Below are 11,112 nucleotides of genomic sequence, written 5' to 3'. Positions count from 1 at the left end.
TTCCAGGGGCCAGGGGGGCCTCGCTTATATAGTCCTCCCCTTCTATGCGTTTTTGGGTCGATAGCCGAGGTGGTACTATGTTTTTCTAGATCCAATAGGTCGGTGGAATATCCTGAGCGAAGGAGTCCTGAATTGGCTCCAGCAGGGGGGCGGGCGCCCTGGGCCTGGCCCAACTTCGCCTCCGCTTCGGTCTCGTGGCTTCTGGAGTCTTCTAGATGATGTAAAATTGTGCGGTGCGTTGATATCTCTATGTAATCCTGACATGTGGTCCTTTCTTCCTTATTTCCTGATAACCCCCTGCAGAAATAGATAAACAACAAAACTCGTGGAATTCTGTCAGATCAAACCCTAATTCTAGGTGATGGTTGCATATTGGTCCTTTCTCTTGTTTATTTGATAATTAAAATTGATACTTAAGAACCGTCAACATTAAGTTATCTATATTGTTCAAAGACTAATGTTTAATTTATTGTAACAATATTCTACACAATCAAGATTCGACAGGTTAGTTCGAGATTCAAATCTAAACGCTTGCTATAAACCCTAAGTAAACAATGATTATCAAGCGAAATTAAGATAATTAACCTGTTGATCTTGTTTGTTACATGTTGTGCATTTGAGATATTTATTTTTGTTATAATTAATTTGGTAACAATAACCAAACCTAATCGTAACAAAGTAGATAGATCTTGTTCGTGCTTCATGGACCCTATATCGGCTAAATAGTCGATCTAGCTAAGCTCAATAGTACGCGTGCTTGAACCCGCTTGTGCATTAAATGAACTAGTAATCTGTGTTGGATTTTTTGAAGCCCGCTGACCTTTAGACCAGGTGAATATAATTTCAATACAATTATGAAAGTAAACCACAGGCCTTTAGACCAGTTTTAATAAGTTATCGTTTATTTAATGGATAAGTGGACAATGCACGTAAGCTATCTCTTATTTATACACAGCGTATCGGCTAAATAGCCAATCCGATCACATTCATTCATAAGATGCAATCGTTTGATGAGTTTAAATATTTGATAATAACTATCATTTTGCATCATCATCAGGAGTTGACTTTCTAGTTAATTTCCTTTATTCAACAACTTCTTAAGGCCATACATCTCGAAACTATCTAGCAACAACCGGTAGGTTCTATAATTTGACTTTTGTACCTCTACCTTGTCAATTTCATGTCAAATTGACTAGAATGCTCCGAAATTAATTCATCAAGCTTGTGCGTTTGTGGCTCAGGAGGTCTAGGACTTCAGCTCCTACACTCCCTTTGAGAGCCCCCGAGATTGTTGGTGCGAGACACTAATTTTTGCACCAACACATCTTTTAGCACGCCTAGTGGGACAATCACTCAGCAACATAGAGAATGAGAATGTGCTCAATGTCACTTTGGATGATCTCCCAGATCAATTGAAGGAATTGGTTGTGACTGGTGTGAACCAGTACTAGGAGAAGTGCTTTCTTTTCTTCAGCAAAAATAGAGACAAAAAAGTATTTCAGAAGACTCTTTTTCCGAGTAATTCTGAAAGGGGAGCAAGATCCTAGTGTTGAGATTGAGCACAATGCTATGTACAAAACTATCAGCAAAGATATGGCAGCAACCTTGGCTAATCATAATGAAGTTTTGTTAAATGGTATTACTAACGCTATTAAAAAGGGTTTTAGTCTGGATATCTAGAATAGAGGTCTAACATATTCTGTTCCTGTTGGGAATAGATAAACATTTGTTGGGCAGACTTCGGGAGATCATACATCTGGAGAACTTGCAAATGGGAGTCAACGCTGCAACACTGTTAAGCAGTCAGTGCAACAACCGATATTGGACTATAGTCTGTTGGCTACAAAAATTGCTCAACAAAAATTGCTCCTCATAACTGGAGGATTGCTAGGGATTTCAACGCTCCACCATATCAAGGAAGACTGGCACCTGCAGAAGTTCCTCCTGGCTACCATTATGTTGCTGAGCATTATACTTTGAATGGTTATGAAAACCCTAGATATGAGCCAAATACTCAAAGAATGTAGAACGATATCCAGAACCAAATGGACAACACGAGAACTAGTTTCAGATAGATCAGTTGAGGAACCAAGTTAATGATATGGTTCAACGATAATGTGGCTTAAAGCCCAAGAATACAGTAGTCTCATACAAAAATCCATATCCAGAATGGTTTGATCAAGTTTTGTTGCCACCAAGGTTCAGGCTACCGGATGTTGTCAAGTTTACTGGAACAGGATCAACATCGACTATGGAATATATTAGTCAGTATTTGGCTATGGTGAAATTGCTTATGAACTTGCATTTAAAAGTGAGGTTCTTTCCTCTTTGTCTGTCTAGTCCAACATTTTCATGGTTTGCATCTCTGCCACATAATTCCATTGAAGGATGGGAAGATCTAGAAACCAAGTTCCATCACTACTTTGATTCAAGAGTTATGGAAAAGGGCATTACAGATTTAGTCGATGTGAGGCAAAGAAACAATGAGTCTGCACTTCATTATTTGCAGAGGTTTAAAGAAGTCAGGAATCAATTCTATACTTTTACACTTTTAGAGACTCGGTTGGTTAGCATTGCAATTCAAGGGCTAATACCAGCTATCAAAGAGAAGATTGGATTTGATTGTCCCAATTTAGCTGCTTTGGCCAGAAAATTATCTAGTATGGAAACTCAGTTTAAGTATGCACGCTTTGATAGGCCTCAGAAGGTAATGTTGGCTATGAGTCTGACCTAGAGTTAGTGAATAGCAGTGTGTTGACGGTCGATAACGTCTACTTTATTAGAACTTTAGACCCGAAGGAGAACATGAAAGCACACTAGTCTAGGGTTTAAACTAACAATTTCTACGAGTTTTGCATATTCAGTATTTTCCAGGGTCTATTTCCAGAAAAGCTGAAAAGAGGGATTCAAGTGCAAAATAAACACAAAACTTATCCGCCACAAAAAGATCACGATTAGGACATGGGAAGACTTTGGAAGACACCTGAAGAGCAAGGGGGCCAAAGGCTGCCAGGTGGGGCCGGCCGGCCCCACCATAGCACCGACCAACGCCCCCCTCTACGGTTTCAGCCCCCTCTTCCGAAAGCTTCCTCCATTGCCACTCCTGATGCATCTCGGCCCTTGGTTAAGCGGTTTGATCCTACGACGCACACGCATCCCACCGGACTATAAATACTTGGGTAGACCCCTCCCCTAGAGAGGGGAACTCATTCATCAAGGCCTCAAGCCATCAAGCATCAAGAGCCTTCTAGTTCATCAAGAGCCTTCTAGTTCATAGTTCTAGTTAGCTAGATTAGAAGTAGAGGAGATCTAGTTCTTCTTCGGGATCTGGAGCCCCTGGCATCGGTCTAGAGCGCAAGAGTTCGGTAATAGATCTAGTTCTTACTTTATTGTATTCATTGTATATTAGGGAGACTTAATTCTTAATAGATTCATATGTTCTTAATTGGAATAGTCATCGTCTACTTTGATTATATGTCTAGGATAGTTTGTTTCATCTTATTGAATTCATGTAATTGCTCGTATAGCATTTACCTAATCGATTGTTGGGTAGATAGTAGACAATATGTAGACATGGTGTCTAGATATCTTATTTATCTACAGTGCACCCTGACGTGCCGGGACATGTGGTAGTCCGTACAGGTGATAGCTGTGTTGGTTCCTCTGTAGTCCACCCTCCGTATGTAGGTCTAGCATGGGCAAGGTCGCGAAGGAGGTGACCCTTGTGTCTTAATACCCTCATTAGTTGATGCCTCTTTACATGTGATTATGATATAAGGTTAACTTAACCTCTTGCTCTAGTGAGTTTGTAGAATTTTTTAAATAGGCTATTCACCCCCCTCTAGCCATATTAGGACCTTGTGGTATCAGAGCAGTGGTCACCATTTAGTGAAGGCTTGACAACCTCGGTGTGCAAATTATGGCTCATATTGTGTTCAACCACGTTAGGGGCAAACCACCAATGTTTGATGGCACCACATCATTTGATCAATGGAAGAGAAAGATGAAAATGCACCTTGGTACCATTCATACCAAAGTGTGGAATGTGACCGAGAATGACTTTATTGTCCTTGATCCCGACAATCTCACCGACAAGGATGAAATCAACCAATAATGCAATAATACCGCTGTCAATGCCATATATCAAGGGATTGATTCAAAAGTGTTTGAGCAAATCAAACATCTTGAGAAAGCAAGTGAAGTGTGGCAAAGATTGATTGAGATATATGAGGGCAACCAAAATGTCAAGAGTGCCAAGTTGTACATGCTCAAGGACAAGCTATTCAACTTCAAGATGGAAAAGGATGAGTCTATTCCAAAAATGTTCTATAGACTCCAAGTGATTGTCAATGATCTCAAGAACCTTGGAGAAAAAGTGAAGGACGAGGACTTCTCACATAAGTTCCTCATGTGCTTGCTAAAGAGATTCTCTACTTTGAGAAGAATGGTCTTTAGAGAAGGATTGATCAAGGTGACTCCAAATGAAGTGCTTGGTTACATAATGACCGATGCTCAATACAATGATGATCCTAGTGAAGGAGAAGAGGACAAGAGGGAAAAGAAAGACAAAAAAGAGAAGAGTATGGCATTCAAGGCTTCATCCTCATCCAAGGGCAAGAGCAAGAAAGAAGAGTCAAGTGAGGAAGAAATGGATAGTGATGATGAGGCTATGGCACTTCTAGTCTGCAAGATGGGCAAGTTCATGAAGAAGAAGTGCTATGATGCAAGAAAGAGAAGAGACTTCACCAAAGGCAATGGTAATGGAAGGCTTTGCTTCAAATGCAAGAGCCCTGATCATGTGGTGGCCAATTGTCCACATCTTGATGATGATGACAACAAGAAGAAGAAGGACAAGAATGAGAGAAAGGAAAAGAAGTCCAAGAAGATGAGCTTCAAGAAGAACAAGAAGGGTGGTGGCTATATTGTCACGTGGGATAGTGATGCCACTGATGATGAAGATAGTGATGATGAGAAGGAGTTGGAGGCCATGAAGAAGGCTTTCGGTGGCATTGCCATTTCCAACGAGCCATCTCTCTTTGATGATGCTACATCAAAATGCCTCATGGCTAAGTCCACCAAGGTAACATATAATGATGATGCATGTGATGATGATGATTCTTGTAGCGATGATGATGAGGACCCTTCCAAGGAGGAGCTCATGGACATGTGTGAGCAACTAAATGAAGGCTTCCAAAAGAAGAGAAAGGAGTGTAAGGGTTTACTCAAGAAAGTCCAAGATCATGAGAAGTCCCTTAGGGAGCTTCAAGCATCGCATGAGTATCTAAAGAAAGACCATGAGGAACTTGAGAACGCTCACACCAAGCTTGCAAAAGCTCACTCTATTCTTCTTGATCAAGCACAGGTGGTGGACGTGAAGGAGACAAGAAGCATTGGACTAACTTGTGATATTGTGGATGAATCTTTTTATAAACCCATTGTCATATCACAAGCTAACTCTTCTTGTAGCTCTTCATCCATCACAACCGACTCAAGCTCAAGTATGAGTGATGGTTTCACTTGTGATTCATCACTTATGGTTGAGAATGAGACCCTCAAGAGGGAGGTGGATGAGCTCACTCATGCTCTAGGCAAGGCCTATGGCGGTGAGGCCCGCTTGCTTAAGTGCTTGGGTAGCCAATGCTTTTCTCTCAACAAAGAGGGATTGGGCGATACCCCAAGAAGGGCAAGGCGGCCTGTGGGGGTATAAACCCCTATACCCTTACGGCTAGACTTGGGCCGGGAGAAATCGCCCATTACGAGACAGTTTGAGGCTTAATCCAACTGCTCGGAGTTACACGCAAGGAAACAAGACGTAGAGATCAAGCAGGATTCTAGTCGGTTAGAATAGGAATTGATATCGTATTATCTATGGCAATTGTAACCGACTAGGATTAGTTTCCAGATTTGTAACCCTGCCCTCTAGACTATATAAGGAGAGGCAAGGGACCCCCCTTAGACAATTCAATTCAACCCACAGCAATACAATGAGACGCAGGACGTAGGTATTACGCCCACACGGCGGCCGAACCTGGATAAAATCCTTGTCTGTGTCTTGCGTCACCATCGAGTTCGTAGCTTGCGCACCTGTTTGCCGATAAACTACTACCATGGGTATACCCCAAGGTAGACTGCCGACCAGCTTTCATCGACATGGCCTTTGCAACTCCAAAGTCAAACTTTGTGAGAAGCGATGGTCGGTTTTGCAAGAAATGCAAGCAAGTTGGGCATTTAGAGCAAAATTGTAATGAAATGAACAAGAACAAGAAAATTGCTAATGTACCATCCGTTCTTTTTTATTCTTGTTATTTGTTTACCAAGGGTGAGAACGATGTACAAGCTATGTTTATTGGTACACCAATTGTGGGCTCAAAGAAGAAAGCCATTTGGGTACCAAAGAGCTTAATGTCTAACCTCCAAGGACCCAAGCAAGTATGGGTACCTAAAAGGCATTTATTTGTTTTGTAGGTAAATTACAAAGCCGGAGTAAGGCATTGGATTCTTGATAGTGGATGCACTCAACACATGATCGATGAATCAAAAATGTTCCAAGAAATCAAGCCAAATGATGGTGATGTGAGGAGTATCACATTTGATGACAATAGTAGAGGTGATGTGATTGGTCTTGGCAAGATTGCAATTTCAAATGATATGTCCATTTCCAATGTGATGCTAGTAGAGAGCTTGAACTTCAACTTGCTATCAATTGCTCAATTGTGTGATCTTCGCTACAAGTGTATATTTTGTATTGATGATGTTGAGGTGGTTAGTGTTGATGGATCAAATGTTGCTTTCAAGGGGTTTAGATATGGCAATCTCTGTTGATTTCAACACAAATGAAGCTCAATTGTCAACATGCTTGCTCTCCAAATCAAGCATGGGTTGGCTATGGCATAGAAGACTTGGTCATGTTGGAATGAAGGAACTCAACAAGTTAGTGAAGCATGATCTAGTTAGAGGCTTGAAGGATGTCACATTTGAGAAGTATAAGCTTTGTTGTGCATGTCAAGCCGGAAAGCAAGTTGGCAATACTCATCCAAAGAAGAGCATCGTGAGTACTTGTAAGCCATTTGAGTTATTGCATATGGATTTATTTGGGCCAACAACATACACTAGCATTGGAGGCAACAAATATGGATTTGTGATTGTGTATGATTTCACTAGATACACTTGGGTGGCATTTCTTAGTGACTAGAGTGATGCATATGACATCTTCAAGTTATTCATCAAAAGAATGCAAAATGATTATGAAACCACCATCAAGAAAGTGAGAAGTGACAATGGAAGTGAATTAAAAAACACAAGAGTTGATGAGCTATGTGGTGAGTTAGGAATCAAGTATACACCTCAATCCAATGGGCTAGTTGAAAGGTAAAATTTGATTGATATGGCAAGATCAATGCTAAGTGAGTACAATGTGAGTCACTCATTTTGGGCCGAAGCAATCAACATGGCATGCTTCTATAGCAATAGACTCTATTGTCATACATTTCTAGAGAAGACACCTTATGAGATATTGAATGGAAGAAAGCCCAACATTGCATACTTTCAGGTTTTTTGTTGCAAATGCTATATATTGAAGAAAGGTGCTAGATTGAGCAAATTTGAAAAGAAATGTGATGAAGGCTTCTTGCTTGGTTACTCCACTTCAAGCAAAGCATATAGAGTGTGGAATCTGGGAAGTGGTCAACTTGAGGAAGTGCATGATGTTGAATTTAATGAAACTCAAGGCTCTCAAGATGAAGAAGAGAACTTGGATGATGTAAGAGGCACACAATTGGCCGATGCAATGATGAGAATGGAAATTGGTGATATTAGGCCAAGAGATGTAATTAATGTTGAAGATGACAAAGATCAAGTGCTTCCTACCTCTAATGTGCAAGATAGTGGTTCTCATGATCAAAATCAAGCTAGTTCATCATCTCAAGTGCAAGATCAACAAGCTAGTACATCATCTCATGATCAACCAAGTGCAAGCAATCAAGTGCAAATACTCCAACCAACAAACATTGCAAGAGATCATCAATTGGATCATATCATTGGTGACATTCAAAGAGGGGGTGCAAATGAGATCAAGACTAGCATCATTTTGTGAGCACTTCTCCTTTGTGTCTCACATTGAGCCAAATAAGATAGATGAAGCCTTGAGAGATGTTGATTGGGTTAATGCTATGCATGAAGAGCTTAACAACTTCAAGAGAAATCAAGTATGAGAATTAGTTGAGAGGTCTACTGATCATAATGTCATTGGCACTAAATGGGTCTTTCGCAACAAACAAGATCAAGATGGGATAGTTGTAAAGAACAAAGCAAGATTGGTAGCACAAGGCTATACTCAAGTTGAAGGTCTTGACTTTGGTAAAACATATGCCCTAGTTGCATGATTGGAAGCAGTTAGGATTTTGTTGGCTTATGCTTGTGCACATAACATCAAGTTGTACCAAATGGATGTGAAGAGTGCATTTCTTAATGGTAACATCAATGAAGAAGTTTATGTTGAGCAACCTCCCAGATTTGAAGATGACAAGAAACCCAACCATGTTTACAAGCTAAGAAAGGCATTGTATGGTTTGAAGCAAGCACCAAGAGCATGGTAGGAGAGATTGAGAGACTTCTTACTCTCTAAAGGTTTCAAAATGGGTAAGGTTGACACCACTCTCTTCACTAAGAAGATTTGCAGGGACTTGTTTGTGTTGCAAATATATGTTCATGATATCATATTTGGATCAACCAACCAAGAATTTTGTGAGGAGTTTGGAAACATGATGGCTAATGAGTTTGAGATGTCAATGATTGGATAGCTTAGTTACTTCCTTGGTCTTCAAATCAAGCAATTGAAGAATGGCACTTTTGTAAGTCAAGGCAAGTACATAAAAGGCATGCTCAAGAAGTTTGGTATGGATGATGCAAAATCAATTAGCACTCCAATGGGAACAAATGGAAGCCTAGATAGCGATACAAGTGGAAATATGGTGGACCAAAAGTTGTATCGGTCTATGATTGGAAGCTTACTCTATGTGACCGCATCAACACTGGATGTCATGTTTAGTGTATGCATGTGTGCAAGATTTCAAGCCTCACCAAGAGGAAATCATTTGAAAGCAACAAAGAGAATATTGAGGTACTTAAAGCATACACAAAATGTTGGTTTGGGGTATCCCAAAGGTGCAAAGTTTGAACTTGTTGGATATTCCGATTTGGACTATGCGGGATGCAAAGTTGAAAGAAGAAGCACATCGGGCACATGTCAACTATTGGGAACATCACTTGTCTCATGGTCATCCAAAAAGCAAAATAGTGTTGCATTATCAACCGCTGAAGCGGAGCACATTGTGGCGGGTAGTTGTTGTACACAAATTCTATGGATGAAGGCAACATTGAAGGATTTCGGAATCAATTTTGTCGAGGGTATCAGTAAGGGGTACCCTAACAGATGTGTATGACGAGAATACCCGTACGCAAGTCGAGGCCTCCAACTCGACGCTCTACCTAGTCACGCGTACGGTCCTCGACGGTCATGGACTCGAACATGGAAAGAGCGTCCTGCGAATCGATCAGGGCTCGAGCACCTGCTACCGTCGAACACGGAAACAGGCTCGAGAGAATCAGAAGGCGTCGAGCACAAGGACGCCGTCCGCCGCCTGACGCGGGCACGGGAACTAGGGCATTTAATGTGCCTGTCGCATTCTCACCTAACCCGCCAGTCACGGGAAGCGTGATAGGGAATAGGCATCCGTCTCATCATTCTTTTTGCAGCCTTCCCCACCAAATAAGCCAGAGCGCGACAGGTTGCAGGGAATGGGTTGAGATGTCTAATCAAAGCCCCCCTCGAGATGCCCAAGGTCAGCGCTCTAGCTAGCCAGGCGTTATACGGCACCAGACCCTCGAGTAGGCACATTTCCTTCCTGGAGAAGGGTCGGGCGTCGAGTGACAGCACCTCAACCACTCCGATGCAGATGCAGCCGCAACATACAAGCATGCAACAGATAAACCAGCCCAGGACGGCGCGCAGAGCAGGATACCAGGGCACGCGTGATCATCATCAAGCTACCAGGACGGGACGGCTCGAGGCCATGCCGGTACGGAGACCTCGAGTAGGTCAGCGCGCCATACCTCTACCGATCCCTACACTGACTCCTATACATGTACCCTAGGCCCCTCCTTGGAACTATAAAAGGGGAGGCCCAGGAGTGGATACAGCACAAGACTCAAGCTATACGTAGTGGAGCAAGCTCACTCCATCTCCATTCACACCATGCTTGTATTCACCCCTGTACAAGCACTTTGGTGCAGAATAATACAAACACTTCCCCCCCGCTGGACGTAGGGCTTTCTCTTGCCCGAACCAGAATAAATCTTTGTGTTTTTTTGCATCACCATCTGGAAAAGGGAGCACGCATACAAATTTACTAGTTGGTGTGACCCCCCGGGGGGAAAAACACCGACAGTTGACGCGCCAGGTAGGGGTCCTGCATGTTTTTTAACGATTTCCCATTCCTTTCCAGATGGCCACTCTCACTTTGCCGATCCCGCGCTCCACGGTGATTTGGTTTGGGAGTCTTGAGTTCATGTCTACTGGCTCCGGCTATGACATGATCCTGCTTTCGATCAAAGGATTGGGAGGAGCCCGTGTTGCGCCTACACGGTTGAGGGCCCCGAGACGTCCTCACCACCATGCTTCACCGTCCAAAAGGAGGCGTGGACAGCACCACCATCGTCCTTCTACCTCGTCACGACCGACAGTTCATGCCAGGCAGGAGGTGGCACAGGAGCCGACAGCCCCACGCACCGAAACCGCGGGTATGACGGCCAAAAGCCACGAGGATCGCACAACGACAACAAGGGATGGCGTGCCCCGTGCGCTCTCCCCCACCGCCACGTTACTTCCACATGGGCTGTTCGCCCCAAGAAGAGCGTTGCCATTCGGTCTGGACAATGCCGCGGCATCGCTTGCCAGGGCGATATGCCCGAACGCCCAGACGTACGTGGAGAGACCTATGGTCCTTCCACGTGACAGTGGAACACAGCCACAGGCGTCCGAGCTACCAGACTTTTCGCAGGTACGAGGCCTCTGATGCCTAGGCCCTGGGCGGTACACGATTACCTCCCTCAGGC

At 43.0% G+C, this 11,112-nt stretch overlaps 1 protein-coding gene across 1 annotated transcript; it reads left to right on the top strand.

Moving 5' to 3' along the window:
* On the top strand, positions 4,265-5,508 carry LOC110433688 (uncharacterized protein DDB_G0283697-like). Its single transcript, XM_021456201.1, has 2 exons — positions 4,265-5,362; positions 5,467-5,508. Exons 1-2 carry the CDS (start codon positions 4,265-4,267, stop codon positions 5,506-5,508), a joined length of 1,140 nt encoding a protein of 379 aa, XP_021311876.1.

This window comes from Sorghum bicolor, chromosome 3, assembly GCF_000003195.3.
Source record: "Sorghum bicolor cultivar BTx623 chromosome 3, Sorghum_bicolor_NCBIv3, whole genome shotgun sequence".
Lineage (NCBI taxonomy): Eukaryota > Viridiplantae > Streptophyta > Magnoliopsida > Poales > Poaceae > Sorghum > Sorghum bicolor.
Note: the sequence above shows the minus strand (reverse complement) of the source record. Positions and strands in the feature narration are given on the sequence as shown.

Bases quoted from the DNA above. Each gene is read 5' to 3' on its own strand.
- LOC110433688 (XM_021456201.1), top strand. From the start codon at position 4,265: ATGCTCAAGGACAAGCTATTCAACTTCAAGATGGAAAAGGATGAGTCT. The intron at 5,363-5,466 runs GTGGTGGACGTG...CTCTTCTTGTAG, and splicing joins TTCTTCTTGATCAAGCACAG to CTCTTCATCCATCACAACCG.